General features: G+C 38.1%; 1 protein-coding gene, 1 long non-coding RNA gene and 1 other non-coding gene across 6 annotated transcripts in view; 2 read left to right on the forward strand and 1 right to left on the reverse strand.

The window, feature by feature from the left end:
- LOC110328109 overlaps positions 1-15,961 on the forward strand; it is a 78,064-nt gene that overhangs the window by 29,007 nt on the left and 33,096 nt on the right. The window lies entirely within an intron of this gene.
- Positions 1-15,961, reverse strand: part of Iqch (IQ motif containing H) — a 184,620-nt gene that overhangs the window by 7,201 nt on the left and 161,458 nt on the right. Inside the window, exons 9-10 of one of the 4 annotated variants that reach the window (XM_021207473.1) lie at positions 14,724-14,743; positions 13,836-13,951 (exon numbers count right to left, since the gene is read on the reverse strand). The exons of 1 other annotated variant lie outside the window; for it this stretch is intronic. In XM_021207473.1, the coding sequence (XP_021063132.1) occupies positions 13,836-13,951; positions 14,724-14,743 (136 nt within the window). Of the gene's footprint in view, positions 1-13,835; positions 13,959-14,723; positions 14,744-15,961 lie in introns of all 4 variants that reach the window. 2 more of the 4 variants (XM_021207470.1, XM_021207469.1) reach the window with 2 other exon arrangements.
- Positions 11,482-11,621, forward strand: LOC115064960. Its single transcript, XR_003844765.1, has one exon. It is a non-coding gene; the product is annotated as a U4 spliceosomal RNA (small nuclear RNA).

The raw sequence follows: 15,961 nt of genomic DNA on the forward strand, positions 1-15,961 counted from the left end.
ACAGTTTCTATATCCATTCCTCTATTGAGGGACATCTGGGTTCTTTCCAGCTTCTGGCTATTATAAATAAGGCTGCTATGAACATAGTGGAACATGTGTCCTTATTACCAGTTGACTCCAAGATTTTGAGGATGCAAGATCAATGAGGTATCTTCGAGGAAAACTGCATACTAGGAGTAAAATCAACCCAAAAGAGAGAAGTATGTTGCAGGCAACAAAACTTGAAGGAATGGGAGATCCAAAGAGTTACCTAATCCCTTTGACATCGGACACAGAGCTACAGGATTTGGAATTTGTCCTGCTGGGTTTCAGTCTTGCTTTGGTTCTGTATTTCCTTACTATGCTCCCTTTCCTCCCTTTTGGAATGGCAATGTGTATTTGGTGCCATTGTACATTGTAGGTCTCCCTCTGCCTCCCACTTGTGGATCAGATGTGAACTTTCAGCTACTACTTTCACCACCATGCCTGCTGGTTCACTGTTCTCCACCACGGTGGTGTGGACTCAGCCTCTGAAACTCCAAGCCCAGCCCAATTAAATGGTTTTGTTTTTGTTTTCCCCATAAGTTGCCTTGGTCATGGCATCTCTTCACAACAACAGAACAGAAATTAAGACAAAGAGTTTAAATTGAAGTTAAGCTTTTAATGACTGCAACATTCAAGAGTTTAGTGCAAAACATGAGAGAAGGCTGGCTCAGTGGTTAAGAGTACACACCGTTCTTGCAGAAAACCTTAATTCTGTTTGCACCATTCATATCAGGTACTCACAACCATCTATAACTCCAGCTCCAGGGATCCAAGGGCCAACCTCTGTCCTGTGAGGGCACCCACTCCAGGAATACATGCTATCCCCCAAAACATACCTACAAACAAATACACATACCCAAAATTACTAGACTCCTGGGAACACAAAACACATGTAATCAGAAGTAAAGCTAAGAACTCAGCTTAGTTCTTTTGTACCAGCCCTCTCAGCCTCCTCTTCTAGCTTGTCTTCATTCCTGTCTGTCATTGGTTGGCTCATCATAGAAGCACTTCACAGCCACATTTGTCTGAGATCCAGAGAATGCAACAACAACCAAAGTATAGAACATCTACCCAACAAAGACTTGATATAGACACCAAGACACCTTAAACATCATAACTTGAGATACAAAGATAGCAGTGCAAAACACAAACTTGAAGAGCCAAGACAACATGCCTTCTCTATAAGTCTTTAACCCTAATGCAGTAGACCCTGAGAAATGCAATATTTGTGAAACACAAGTCAAAGACTTCAAGATAGCAATTATGAATATGTTCAAGGACCTTAAAGAGGATATGAATAAATCCCTTAATGAAGTCTGTGATAACACAAACAGTTCAATGAAATAATGAAAGTAAAACAAAAAAAAATGGAATCATTAAAGAAAATCCAAACTGAAATAAAACTGTAAATGAGAATTGTAGGATGCCAAACAAAATTATGAGACATAGAAGAAAGAATCCTGAGTGTTGAAGGTAAGGTTAAAAAAATAGCTCTATTTAAAAAAAAGTTAGGGCTGGAGAGATAGCTCAGTGGTTCAGAGCACTGACTGCTTTTCCAGAGGTCCTGAGTTCAAATCCCAGCAACGACACGGTGGCTCATAACCATCTGTAATGGGATCCAGTGCCCTCTCCTGGCATGTCTAAAAGAGCAACAGTGTACTCATACACATAAAATAAATAAATCTTTTTTTAAAAGTTAAGCCTAAAAGACAGTCTAGGCACAAAACATTCAGGAAATATGGGACACTATGAAAAGACAAAAATCTATGAATTATAAGGATAAAGGAAGAAGAAAACCAAGACATGGAAAATATTTTTTAAAATACATAGAAAAATTTCCTAGTCTAAAGAAGGAGGTATCTATAATGTAAAAGAAGTATATAGAACAGCAAAATGACAGGACCAGAGAAGAAATTCCCCAAATTGGAAAACTTACATCAGTGACTGTTTTGACATATATAACATACCAAGGTTAAATTAAGATCACATTAGCAATTTAAACAGACCCATAGCCCCTAAATGAAATAGAAAGTAGTAATTAAAAGCTTCACAATCAAGCCAGGTGGTGGTGGTGCACGCCTTTAATCCCAGCACTTGGGAGGCAGAGACAGGCAGATTTTTGAGTTCAAGGCCAGCCTGGTCTACAAAGTGAGTTCCAGGACAGCCAGGGCTATACAGAGAAACCCTGTCTCGAAAAACAAACAAACAAAACAAAACAAAACAAAAAGTTTCACAAATCAAACAAACAAATCAATGAATAACTCCAAGGCTAGACATATTTATTGCAGCATTCTCCCAAATCTTCAAAGGAGAATTAATGCCAATACCCCTCAAATTATTTCATAAAATATAAGCGGAAGGCACCTTTCCTAATTCTTCCTATGAGATCATTATTATCCTGATACCAAAACCATACAAAAACCCAACAATAAAAGAAAATTATAAACCAATATTACATATGAATATGGATGCAAAAATTCTCAATAAAATACTTTGAAACTCAATCCAAGAGCACATTAAAAAGTTGCTCACCATGATGAAGCTGGCTTCATTCCAGAGATGCAGGACTTGTTCAACATATATAAATTAAACAGACTGAACAATGAAAACCAGATGATTATCTCATTAGATTCAGAAAAAAGTCTTTGACAAAATCCAACATCTCTCCGTTATAAAAGTCCTGGAGAAACTAGGGTATAAGGGACATACCTCAGTAAGGACAATTTACAATAAGCCCATAGCCAACATCAACTTAAACAGGGGGAAACTTCAAGTATTTCCACTTCAGTCTGAGCAAGACAAGGAAGGATGACCTACTCTATACAGCACTTAAGGCTTAGCTAGAATAATAAGACAGGTGAAGGACTTCAAGGGGATACAAATAGGAAAGGAAGAAGTCAAAGTATTTTTATTTGCAGGTGAAATGATTTTTATACAAAAAGATCTGAAAAACTCCACCAGAAAACATCTACATCTGATAAACACTTTGAGCAAGGTAGCAAGATACAAAATTAACACACAAAAGTCAGTAGCCTTCAATATACAAATGATAGACTGAGAAAGAAATCAGGGAAACAGTACCTTTCAAAATAGCGCCACCAAAACAACAACAAAAGACCTCAGGGACAGCGCTAACCAAGCAAATGAAAGTCTAGTATAATAAAACCTTTAAGATATTAAAGGAATTGAAAGACACCAGAAGATGGGAAGATCTGTCATCCTCATGGCTATACAATTAATACAGTGAAAATAGCCATCCTACCAATAGCAATCTATAGATTCAACACAATCCCCATAAAATTTCAATACAATTCTTTACAGAAATTGAAAGAATAAATTTTATATTCATATGTAAATACAAAGTGCCACAATAGCTAAAACAATTCTGAATAATAAATGAACAGCTGGAGGTATCACCATCCCAGATCTCGAGTTGTACTATAGCTATAATAATAAAAACAGCATGGTTACTGATATTTTAAACACATGTTAATCAATGGAGACCCAGATCATACATCAACACACATGATTTTTGACAAGTAAAAAAAAACACATTAGAGAAAAAACAGCATCTTCAGCAAATGGTCCTGGCTTATGGCTGCATGTAGAAGAATTCAAATATTTATCATCTTGCACAAAACTCAATTCTAAGTGAACCAAAGACATCAACGTAAGACCATATACCCTGAATGTGGTAAAAGACAAAGTGGGGAATAGGGTTGAATTTATCAGCAAAGATACTTTCTGAACATGACATGGATAGGATAGGTTGTAAGACCAACAATTAATAAGTGGGACCTCATCAAGCTGAAAATCTTCTGTTTGACAAAGGACAAGATCATTTGCAGCCTACAGAATGGGAAAAGATCTTTCCTAATCATATGTAGGCATAGTGTTTTTATACACTGTGTAAAGTTTACCCTTGTGTTATTCAAATGCTGATTTCTCTGACCTCATAGCTTGTTTCAATCCAGATATGGCATTGTAATGCATTTCTTGTGTCCAAGTTTATGTAAATAATTCTTACCATTTATTCTTTACTTTGTCAATAAATGCTAATCACCCAGTGGCTGGGCAGAATAGAGGATAAGGAGGCACATGAACCCACCAGAGGAAGGGGCGGAGGAGAGATGAGATTCAGATCAGCAAGGAGGATGGAAGAATTGGAGCTGAAAAAAAAAAGGGTCTGAAGGACTAGATCAATAATAATATGCAAGTATCATGGGATGGGGCTGAGGGTTAGCCAGATTAGCATAGAAATTTAAGGTAAATCATTTAACTGCTCAGCTATTGAGGTGCAGTTTTAAGTAAATCTCAATGTTTATGTATGTGGTATTTGAGGACTAGCATAAAGTAAAGAAATGCAAATGTTGGACTAATTCAGTTTACATTTATAAGAATATTTCATTTACAATCATATATCTGACAGAGGTTTTATCTAAAATGTAAAGAATTTTTTTTAAAAACCTGAACTAAAAAAACAAATAACCCAATATAAAAATGGAGTTCAGAACTAAGTAAAAGTTCTCAAAAGGTGAGACAGAATGGCTGACAAACACTTATAGAAATGTTCAACATCCTTGGTCATCAGGAAAATGCAAATTAAAGCTACTTTGAGATTGTCTCTTATACCAGTCAGAATGGCCAAATTCAGTAAACCAAATGATAACATATGCTAGTGAGAACAGGGAGGCGGGAACAATTATTCATTCCTAGTGGGAGTGCAAACTTGTACAGCCACTATGGAAATCAGTGTGGTAGTTCCTTATGATGTTGGGAATTGGTCTATGTTCAAATACAGGTATATACTCTTGAGCATATGCTCAAAGAATTCTACATGCTACTAAAGAGACATTTGCTTTGACTCTAGAGAACCCTCACTAATACACTTCCTCAATCACGTTTGTTGCTATTATGTTCATAATAGCCAGAAACTGGGAAACAGCTTAGATGTTCATCAACTAATGAAAGCGTAATGAAAATATAGCACATTTACACAATGGAATATTAGTGAGCTGTTAATAAAAAGGAAATTCACAGGTAAATAGATGAAGCTAGAAAAATATTATGACTGAGATAATTCAGATTTTAAAACACAAATATGCTACGTATTCTCATATAAGTAGATGTTAGCCTTTAAGCCTTTGATAGGCATGCTATAAGCTGTTTAACCACAGGAGTTAGTTATAGAGTAAGGGGCAAGGGGAAAATCTACTAAGGAAAGAGAAAAAGAATATGTAGTTATAGAGAGACAGTGGGGAGACTGGAACAGAAGAATAAACAGGGTGAGGCATAGAAGAGAAAGGTAAAGAAAGGGATATGAGAAGGGTCAATTGTGAAAAGCCATATGGAAACCTACTACTGTAGAAGCTTCCTAAAATATATACATAGATAAGAAGAACCTAAATGGAGTCACAAAGTAATAGGTGAAGACAATGCCCCAACTAAACTCTTATGCTACCAAGTAAAACCTCCAGTGCCCGGAATGGGTTACGTTGACCACAGGTAGCCCATGGAAACTTCCAAACATCACAGGCTATTGCCAAGACTATTGGTTTACTGTCTACCACCTGATGGTGAGATCCTATTGCTGAAGACAACACATATGTCATCAAACATGGAGAAGTCAAGCTGGTACCTAACTAGAAGCTTCACCCCAGCTAAAGTTTCTACTGCATACTACTGGAGAAGAGAAGTAATATCTCTCATCTACAATCCCTGTTAACTATAGCAATGACCTATCCACAAAATATACTGGAAAATAATGGCACAAATGTTATGGGAGTAAACCAATCACTTTCTGATTCCAGTCCATGAAATGGAACTGATTCTACTAAAATGGCCAAGAACCTAAGTCTAGATAGGTCACATGCTTACGAAAACCACTAAAGGAAAATAGCAGTGACTCCTGGGAACATACTGATATATCCACAGAACTGTGCCTCATTATGCCATTATCAGAGAAGCATCTTGCAGTAGGTGGGAACTACACAAGGGACCTACAAATGGACAATGTGAAGAGTGACAGACTTGGAGCCAGTCAATCCTAAATGTGTCTTCCTCAAAGCCCTCCCAAGGGAGCTACGTGGAAGAGGAGGAGGGAAAGATCATAAGAGCCAGAGGTGCTGGATGACACCAACGAAGCGCACAACTGGAGTGATGCACATGTGAACTTACAGAGACTGGCAGCAAGCATAAAGCCTGCACAGGTCATGCCAGACAGGGTTCCAACACCAGGAAAGGCAAGTGGATGTCCATCCCTAACTAAGAAGGTATCTGTAATTGATAGCAGCTGGCAAAGGAAACATTTCCAAAGGAATGGCACTGGGTATATTAACCACATCTTGGTGCAGGCCCCATTCCCAGGACTAGATGGTCAATATAAAATGAACTTTATACTTTATAGACTTTTTGTCTTATTTTGCTTAGTTTAGGCACTTTTGTCTTATCAGTCTTTGTTCATTTGTTGTTTTGTTCAAGACAAGGTTTCTCTGTGTAATAGCCTTAGTTGTCCTGGACTCACTTTGTAGACTAGACTGGCCTTAAACTTATGTAGATCTGCCTGTCTCTGCCTCTCGAGTTCTGGGATTAAAGGCATGTGCCATCATGCCTGGCTGGCTATCTTATCAGTCCTTTGCTTGTCTATTTTGATTTTCATTTTTGTGGGGGTTTTGGTGTTTGTTTGCTTGTTTTTAGTATGTTTATTTTTCTTTTGTTTTTGTCTGCCTTTTAAAGAGAGAGAAAAGGGAGCACAATATTGGGTGGGTAGGAAAGTGGGGGACCGGGAAGGGAAAAAGCATGGTCAAAATATATTGCATAAAATGTCTTTTAATAAAAAGGTAAATCAATTTAAAAAATGTTCAGTACCAACATGTAAATATGAAATGCAAATCAAAACAACCCTGAGATTCTACCTTACACCAGTCAGAATGGCTAAGATTAAAACCTCAGGTGACAACACATGTTGGAGAGGATGAAGAGAAAGAGGAACACTCCTCCATTGTTGGTGGGATTGCAAACTAGTACAACCACTCTGGAAATCAATCTGGAAGTTCCTCAGAAAATTAGAAATAGATCTACCTGAAGACCCAGCTATACCACTCCTGGGAATATACCCAAAAGATGGTCCACCATGTCACAGAGGCACGTGTTCCATTATGTTCATAGCAGCCTTATTTATGATAGCCAGAAGCTGGAAACAACCTAGATGTCCCACGACAGAATGGATACAGAAAATGTGGTTCATTTACACAATGGAATGCTACTCAGCTATTAAGAACGATGACATCCTGACTTTTGCAGACAAATTGATAGAACTAGAAAATATTATCCTGAGTGAGGTAACTCAGACGCAAAAGGACCATCCATGGTATGTATTCACTAATATCTCAATAGTTTTATGCTGATTATGTTGAGATAAAATATTTTATTTAATATATTGGATTCATGAGTGATTTATTAAAATAAATATATTGCCTTGCCTACTTTTTCACATTTAAAAACTACAGTGAGGCAAATAAATGTAAATGATATCTGTGGCTCACATATTTTACTGAACAATTCTAGGGCTCTATTATTATTAACATGAGTATAGCAAATCACTTCAAATCAGTGGTTTTTACTTCAGAATTTTATTTCTCCCTTTTGTTCAAATAAGTCAATGTCACCTAAGGTTATGTGGGATATTTATTGATGTTTATCCTTTTTTCTGGGAATTAATACTTAGGCAACAGAGCTTGTCTTACATGCTTTAAAAGATTGATTTAATCATTGTGCACTTTTTGTGGGTTCTATTTACCAACCATCAGTTCTACTATTTACCAACCATCAGTTCTACTATTTACCAACCATCAGTTCTACTATTTACCAACCATCAGTTCTACTAACTATTTACCAACCATCAGTTCTACTAACTATTTACCAACCATCAGTTCTACTAANACTATTTACCAACCATCAGTTCTACTAACTATTTACCAACCATCAGTTCTACTAACTATTTACCAACCATCAGTTCTACTAAGCAGCAATCAGACAGAAGATAATTTGTTTTGTTCTTATCTATTTTGAAGATTTTATCTTTCTTTTTATCTTCAAAACTAAAAGAAGTTTCCAGGTGTGATTATTCTTAAATGTACAAATGTCTATCATTTGTAGCTGTTTGTGGAATGTGTAATTTGATATAATTCACCACTTTTGGAAAATTATGTCCGTATTTATTTTAAAAGTTTCCTCCCCTCTTCTCTTGAGATACTAAAGGTATGTATGCTATAGCCTTTTGTTCCATTTTCCATATATCTCCAGTCCCTTCCTGTGTGAGGATTGACACCTTGGGCTATCCTCTGAGGTGCACCGGCACTTACTGGTGTGTATACACACAGCATAAAGCAACTGCACAGCTTCAGTGTCACTCAGGTACAGTTACTGCATCTGAACTTCTCTCTTCACACGGCCAGCGGTTTTTTTTTTTTCTTCTTGTTTCTGTGCCCCTCTCATTCTCTCAATTGTAGTTGTCTTAGGCCTGTCAGACTTTAGTAGGAGAGTGATGACCTTTGTCTGTTTTTATTGAGTTAATCTTTATTAAAACATTTGCTAGACTCTATGATCTTTGCTGCAATCTTACTATGAGATCCATTCAGAGGTTTTAGTAATTGGTTGTACTCATGAATTTAATTTGATCGTTACTACAAGGCTGAGTTTTACTCTTTTGTATTTGGTGTATATCACCCATGTGTAAAGTTCAAGGAAAACTCTGTGGTGTTTGTTGGCTCCTTCCACATTTCCAAGGGTCAGGAGATCAAACTCAAGCTGGCAGGCCTGTGTGGCATGCACCAGTTAAGCCATCTTGTCAGCCTCTTTCAATATATTTTTATACCTCCTTTTAGAAATGTAAAAACTCACCTTAGTTTTTCCAGCTTTTCCAAGTTTCTACTTTCTAGAATCTGTTCATTTTCATTTCTGCTACATACTTCCTGATACATTTAGCGGCTCAAAATTTTTGTATTCTTTGACAGGGCAGTCAAGAATGTTCAACATTCAAACAGCATTGATTTTCTAACTGCTTCCTTAGTGATGTGGACACTTTAGGACTTCTAAGTTGTCACAGGTGCCAGTTTTGCTAAATATTTCATTACCTCCCATGATTTTTGAGACACCTATTTCCATAAATAGCTTCCATGTCACTGATTACCACTAAGTCAATATCAAACTTGTAGGTTTTGCTTGGGGACACCTTTCCTTTGATGTTAATTTCTGTGCCAACCAGGTAGGGTGGCTATGCTTCAGTATTTGAGAAACAATTGCTGGTTGTTTCTAACACCAGAAACTGTATCTCTTGTTCATGTTCTTCTTCCATATGGACGGCATGTATCCCTGATCACTCTTAGTGCCCTCTGGAACCAGACTGTTAGAATAAGCTGTTGGAATGATCATCCGTGTTTTTCCAAGTTAGGGAAGAATATGACAAATCAAATGTTCTGCACAGACACTGACATATCTCACCTCTGCTCATATCTCACCCATCAAAACAATTTACATGGCTAGCCTAACTTTGGGGAAGCAGTAAGGAAGTGTAGTTCTGTTATGTGCCTAGAAAGGGGAGAAGCAGGGTATCTGTAAACAGTGCTAATGCTTCTCACCATAGCAATATCTAGGCCAGAGAAAATGATTGTTACTGGTTAGAGGGCTATATAAGGTCTTGGCACAGTACCTGTGTATGTGTGATATCAGCCCCCTTCACACTGTTGCAGAAAGTAAATGTGATGCCTGTCTTCATATGGCTTGAGTTACAACTTCATTTCATTAAGAAACTGGTTAGGGCATTCTGTAGCATTATAAAAATACCAAGAATGAGTCCCACCAAGTTACCTACAAACTCAGCAACACATCTCTCTAATATTCATCAAGAAAAAAATAATCTCATAGGGTGATCTGACTCTCCCCACACTCAATTTTGGTCAAAAAAACAAAAACAAAAGCACCACTGAAATTCTGTGATGATAATGGGAAGAAAACCAAGTTGAATGAGGACATAAGAGGAGTCCTCCTTTGATCCAACTTCAACAATAATATATTGTTTATGAGGCTTGCCTTTCCTGGGAAAAGTACCCACTTTAAATTCAACCAAAAGCAAAAACAGGTAGCACAGGCTACACTTGGATTTAGGTAAATGGCTTTCTTTTTATTCTCAGTATAAAGCTAAAGAGCTAATGAGATCCTAGGGAGCCAATATTAAACACAACCCCTTTTGTAAGGTAGAGGCAGGCACAGGGATTGTGTAGAAGAGGTTGCTTCTGCAGCTGAGGCACTGAGACAGAACACAGTTTTGAAATGGATATCAGAATTCTTTCATTAGACTGGAATCATATTTTAGTTAAAGGGAAGCAGTTCGTAAAAGTTAAAGATACTCATGGGAGAAAGCTGTGTATAGCTCCATAACATTCTTGGCTGCATAGCCATGGGAAAAATCTCACTGTGGTATAGTGGAAACAGTACCTCCTTACAACATGGGCATGCAGAAGAAATGAGATGGTGGAGTGAAAACACTCATGTGGCCAACACACAGTAAGTGCTCTACAGGACTGCCCCACCGTTTATTTTCCTTCCTGGAGAAGTCATGAAGAATGCCTGTAGTCCAGGAAGAAGCAGGCAAAGCAGGAAGATCGTCATGAATTTAAGACCAAACTAAGCTTCAGAGCAAGACATTTTTTGTCTCAGAAAACTAAAAATTGAGGGGGTTGGGGAGGGAAGGAGAAGGAAAAGAAGAGGAGGAAGAGGAATGGTGGTAGAAAGTTCTTACTAGGGATAGATTTCTGCATTAATGTTTAAAGTCAAGAAATATGAGAGCCCATTTCAGAAAAAAATCAGGCAATAATACACCTGGGAAATTTGTAAGATACCAACCTGATCAGATGATTCTCTCTTCCTTCAGCAGTCTCTCTCTCTGTCTCTGTGCTTCTCTCTCCTCTCTCTCTCTGTCTCTCTCTCTCTCTCTGTCACACACACACATATATATTGTGTGTTGCCCCTAATCCATATATATATGTGTATGTGTACATATGATATATTTATCTCTATATATTTATATACATAATATAAATATATATTTATAGATTCATAAATATTTATGTTTTTGCTTTCTTTCTGGTTATCCTGCTTTCTTCAGATGGGTTCTTTTATCTCTCCTTTGCTTCTAGTGTTTCTTCTTTGTGTTGTTCCATTAATCTGTTGCCCCTAATCCATATTTCACTTCACTCTTTTGTCTTTCATCCTTTGTAAGTTATTGAACATGAGCAAACCTGCAGGTGAGTCTGGGGAACTGTGATGGCTGTCTGTGGTACCTCTCTATTCATTCTTTCCATAGCTTTCCCTAGCAAGGTTATTGACTGTTGCTGGATCACCTTCCTCTGCACAATGTGTCTGCTCCCCTGGACCATAGCAACACGTTTTCCTGGTAAAATCTGCTCTTAGTTGTAGTATCATAGCCAATGAGGTTTATCCTAGGCGCAATTATTGCTAATTAAAAACTTTTCCCAATACCCTGCCGTGACAATGCGCAATACACTCAGCACTGGCAACTTTTACAGTCTCTACAGAGACTGAATTTAAAAAGAAAAGAAAAAGAAGTGTATCCGATCACTCAAGAAACAAAGGTAAATAACTCCTACTGGGCTTTACTTTTTCTCAAAAGCATTGTAACCCTTAATCAAGTGCAAAGCCTTGAATTCAAGAATAAACACATTTCAGGTAACAGAAAGTGATGAAGTATGTTTTGTTTTGGGCTTTGAGACATCCCTGCCAAATATGCTGATTTACAAAACATTCTGTCTTGACACCTTAGAAAAATCAAACAAATAGATTATCTACTTTGTGGTACATGGGAATGTTTCAGTCTCATCAGTTTGGGACAAAAAACTAATTCTGAAGGGATTGTGTGTAGCAGATGTAACAATTTCAGGTAAATCAGTTCATTCTGGCTATTTCATTCTTTCTGCATTTCATCAGATTTAATGTAACTGCAAAGCAATGTCAGCTCCATTATATATGTTTGCCCCAGCCCAGATCAGGCTAACTGAAGGTCCTCATGATCTTGACAGTGCCTTGCCAGCTTGCTGGGGTTGCTGAGTGTCATCCCAGGTCTGTTCACAATTCATACCGTGTTTAAAGTTTGAATGGCTTTAAAAGGCCCAAAAGAGTTGACTTTTGAAAACAGTAGTGGTTCTCAAGTAATAAAACTGAAAATTCATATACATTAGGACTGTTAATGTGGCTCAGTGGCAGACTGCTTGCCTAAAATTAGTATGTATTAAATTTTCTCTTTACAAATCAAAACATTCAGTTAAGTTGCAACTGTATAATTATCATGTCATTATTTGTGGGCAGTGTATTTATTTATTTATTTATTTATTTATTTATTTATTTATTTATTTTGAGACAGGGTTTCTCTGTATAGCCCTGGCTGTCCTGGAACTCACTTTGTAGACCAGGCTGGCCTTGAACTCAGAAATCCACCTGCCTCTGCCTCCCAAGTTCTGGGATTAAAGGTGTGTGCCACCACCACCCGACTGTGAATTTATTTTTATGTTGTTGATGTGATATGTGGTGTTTGCTCAAATAGATACTGTGTCACATAGTGTCTTAGAACATCCTGGTATGTCAGAAGTTTGAAAATATGTATCCAAGTGCAAAAAGAGGAAGTTATTTCTCCAGAGTAACATGAGTTGCTGGATACAAACTGGAGGTCCTGGTTTAGGAATAGCCCCTTGTATTTCATATGGCCTATGAAGCTAAGTTGGGATGGAGCAGCTGCACAGGGGCAAAAATGGGGATACTGCCCCCTCTTCAAAAAATAATCAGAACTCCTTCTTAAAAGAAATTATCATATATAAACAGCAGAATGATAAGGACTTCATTTTGTTGTTTCCTAGTTTGTATTTCAAACAAAACACTTAAGTGACTATATTAGAAACAGGGTCTTTAGGGAGGTGACTAGTTAATTAATGTCATAAGAGTAGAGCCCTGATCCTTTAGAACTGGTGTCCTTATACAAAAGGCTTCGCCTCCCATGGTGAGAGAATGAGAGAGGGCGAGGAAGAGAGAGACTACATGTGGGCAATGAATTTGTCTTTATATTGTTGTGATATGTTGGGTTTGTTCAAGTAGGCGCTGGGTCATGTAGTGTCTGAGAATACCCTAGAATACCAGAGATTGTGTGTGTCAGAGTGTGTGCTGAGTCTGTCTCTCTATCTCTCTGTCTCTCCCTCCCCCCCCTCTGTGCGCGCGAGCGTGTGTGTGTGTGTGTGTGTGTGTGTGTGTGTGTGTGTGTGTGTGTGTTATGGACATAAGATAAAGACAGCAGTCTACAGATAAACAAATAGGTCCCTTACCAGAAGCCAAATCCACCAGTGGCCTGATTTTGGACTTCCACCCTCTAATTGTGAGGAAACAGTACTTTGTGTTCTACTTGAGAAGACCAAGAGACTGTTTCTTAGCAAGCATCAGTGGGTAGGCTCTGGAGGCTCACTCAGGGCATGTCTGTCCAAGATCAAGAGATGCTTCCTGGGTACTTCTAAATCTGGTAACCAGGGCTAGTGCTCTATTATGAGGTTGTGCAAGACTGAGAGAACTTTTCAGACTAAGTCTTGCCCCTGTTGTACAGGTTTCTGTCCTGTACAATATCAGACCTTCTTCTGAATACACCCACCCAATCTTAAAGAACATCTCTGTGAAGGAGTAGCAGTTTATTAACCACTGAGTCCTGCTCATACCTGGTGGGTGCAGCCCTAATGAACTATAACTATAACCCCTCATACCTCAAGGTCATAGCCAATGCCATGGGCCTTACACATCTGGAGAAAAACGTAATAGAAGATTAGTGAGAGATTGTCATGCTTCAGCTGGGTGGACATCACTGCATAGCGACTGGTTTCTGGTGCCTAGAGAAGCCACAAATGAAAATTAGACTCTAAAAAATTTTAAATCAAATTTTAACTTTACAGTTGTAGATTCACAGAAAAATTACTAGATAACACAGAAGTGTTTAATCCTACCACAGTTGCACTGCTATTAATATTTTACATTGCTTTGGAACATTTGTCATTACTAGGACCCAAACTGCTACACTGCTATTACCTACTTTAAATTGATACTTTATTTGAATTTTATCAGTTTTTCCCTATTTCCTCTTTCCTGTTTCAGGATCCCATCTCATATTCAGTGTCATATTATATTCAATCCTTATGTTCCTGTTATATTCATTTTTTCATATTCCTCGGGGCTTTCACAGGCTTCAGATTCCCATGTTTTGATGATTTTGAGGAGTACTTGTTAGTAATTTCTTTAAATTCCTATTTTTTCCCTAATGTTTTTCTCATGATTGGACTGGAGTAGTATGTTTTTGAAAGAGAAAGGCCACATATATAAGCCATAGTCTTCATCATGTCAGATCAAGGGTCTCTGTTACTGCATTTTGGATGCTATTTCCTAAAGGTCACATGTTAAAGGATGAGGAAACTATTAGAAGGTAGCATTCTTTGGAAGATCCTTAGGTCACTGAATACCTCAAAAGGTATCGTACGGTTGTTTGTCTATTTTAGTCTCTGTTTCACTCTGTGGGTGTAAGCAGTTTTATTCCACTATGAACTTTCTATCATTGCAATCTGTCACCCCCACCAGATGTCCAAGGTAATGGGCCAGTCCACCAAGGAGTGGAACCTCCAAACTATAAGCTAAATAATCCCCTTGTCTTATACTTATTATCGTAAAGCTAACCAACACATTATCAACATGCAATTGATGGTGCTAGCAAGTAGCAGTCCCTTTCCATAATGTACTTTACAGAAGTAAATCACATTACTGTTTCCAACCCCCCTCCTCCAGGGAGCCAATTTTGGAACTAACTACATTTTCTGTTGGGAAACTGCTATTTTTAAATGTTTTTTTTTATTAGCAGGTGTTAATTATACATATAAATGGGTTTACTGTGGTATTTTCAAACATGTACATGATAGATTTCCTGTGTCACCTATTCTCATCCCTTTCCTCGCTGTGACCTCCTGCTTCTTCCCAAGTAGCCCTGAACTTTTCATGCCCCTCACTTTGCACACCTGTCTGTTGGAGCTGTCCCAGAGACTGGCTGTAGTAGGCTCAGAGAGTTTTACTTGTATATTTCCTAAAACATTTAAAATTTAATCTGCACAAACTAAAGGATAAGATGCTAGCAGCTTTGCAGCACACCAGTTATAACACGTTATATTTGTCTTGGACAATCCGCTGTTTCTGTGAGATAACTGAGGATTTGGAGGCCTGCATACAGAACCATGACCAGCTCTAGACTGGTAAAAGAGAAATGTTCTTGGCCCAGGTCTTTAACTTAGGGGTACCACAGGTGCTTAGACTTTTGCAATGACTTGAAACAGGAGAAGTCAAAAGAAATGCTGGCACATAGCTGGCTTTGGTGTTCCTGGAGATGTGCAGGCAGACCTCGGGCTCTGAGGGCTGAGCTGACCAAGTGCCCATCAGAGAACAGATGCCATTATTCTTCTGTAAGTCACTCACAGTCTTTCTTCCTGCTCTCTCTTCCTCTCTCTCTTTGGCACGTATGTCTAGACACTACAGTCATCTTTTGTAACATGTCTCCCTTCCATGTAACTTTCCAGTAACATTTATATCAAACCCTACTTGTCAAACATTCCATTGATAAAGTTACTTTTCCCCTAACAAATGTTAGACCCTCAAAGGCTAATGCAATTTAAGTCATTAGGACTGTCCCATCTGTACTGACTAAGACATTTTTATTTATTTATTTATTATTTATTTATTTTTATTTATTTATTTTGGTTTTTTGAGATAGGGTTTCTCTGTGTAGCCCTGGCTGTCCTGGAACTCACTCTGTAGACCAGGCTGGCCTCGAACTCAGAAATCTGCCTGCCTTTGCCTC

The sequence above is a fragment of the Mus pahari genome, chromosome 10 (assembly GCF_900095145.1).
Source record: "Mus pahari chromosome 10, PAHARI_EIJ_v1.1, whole genome shotgun sequence".
In the NCBI taxonomy this organism is placed as follows: Eukaryota; Metazoa; Chordata; class Mammalia; order Rodentia; family Muridae; genus Mus; species Mus pahari.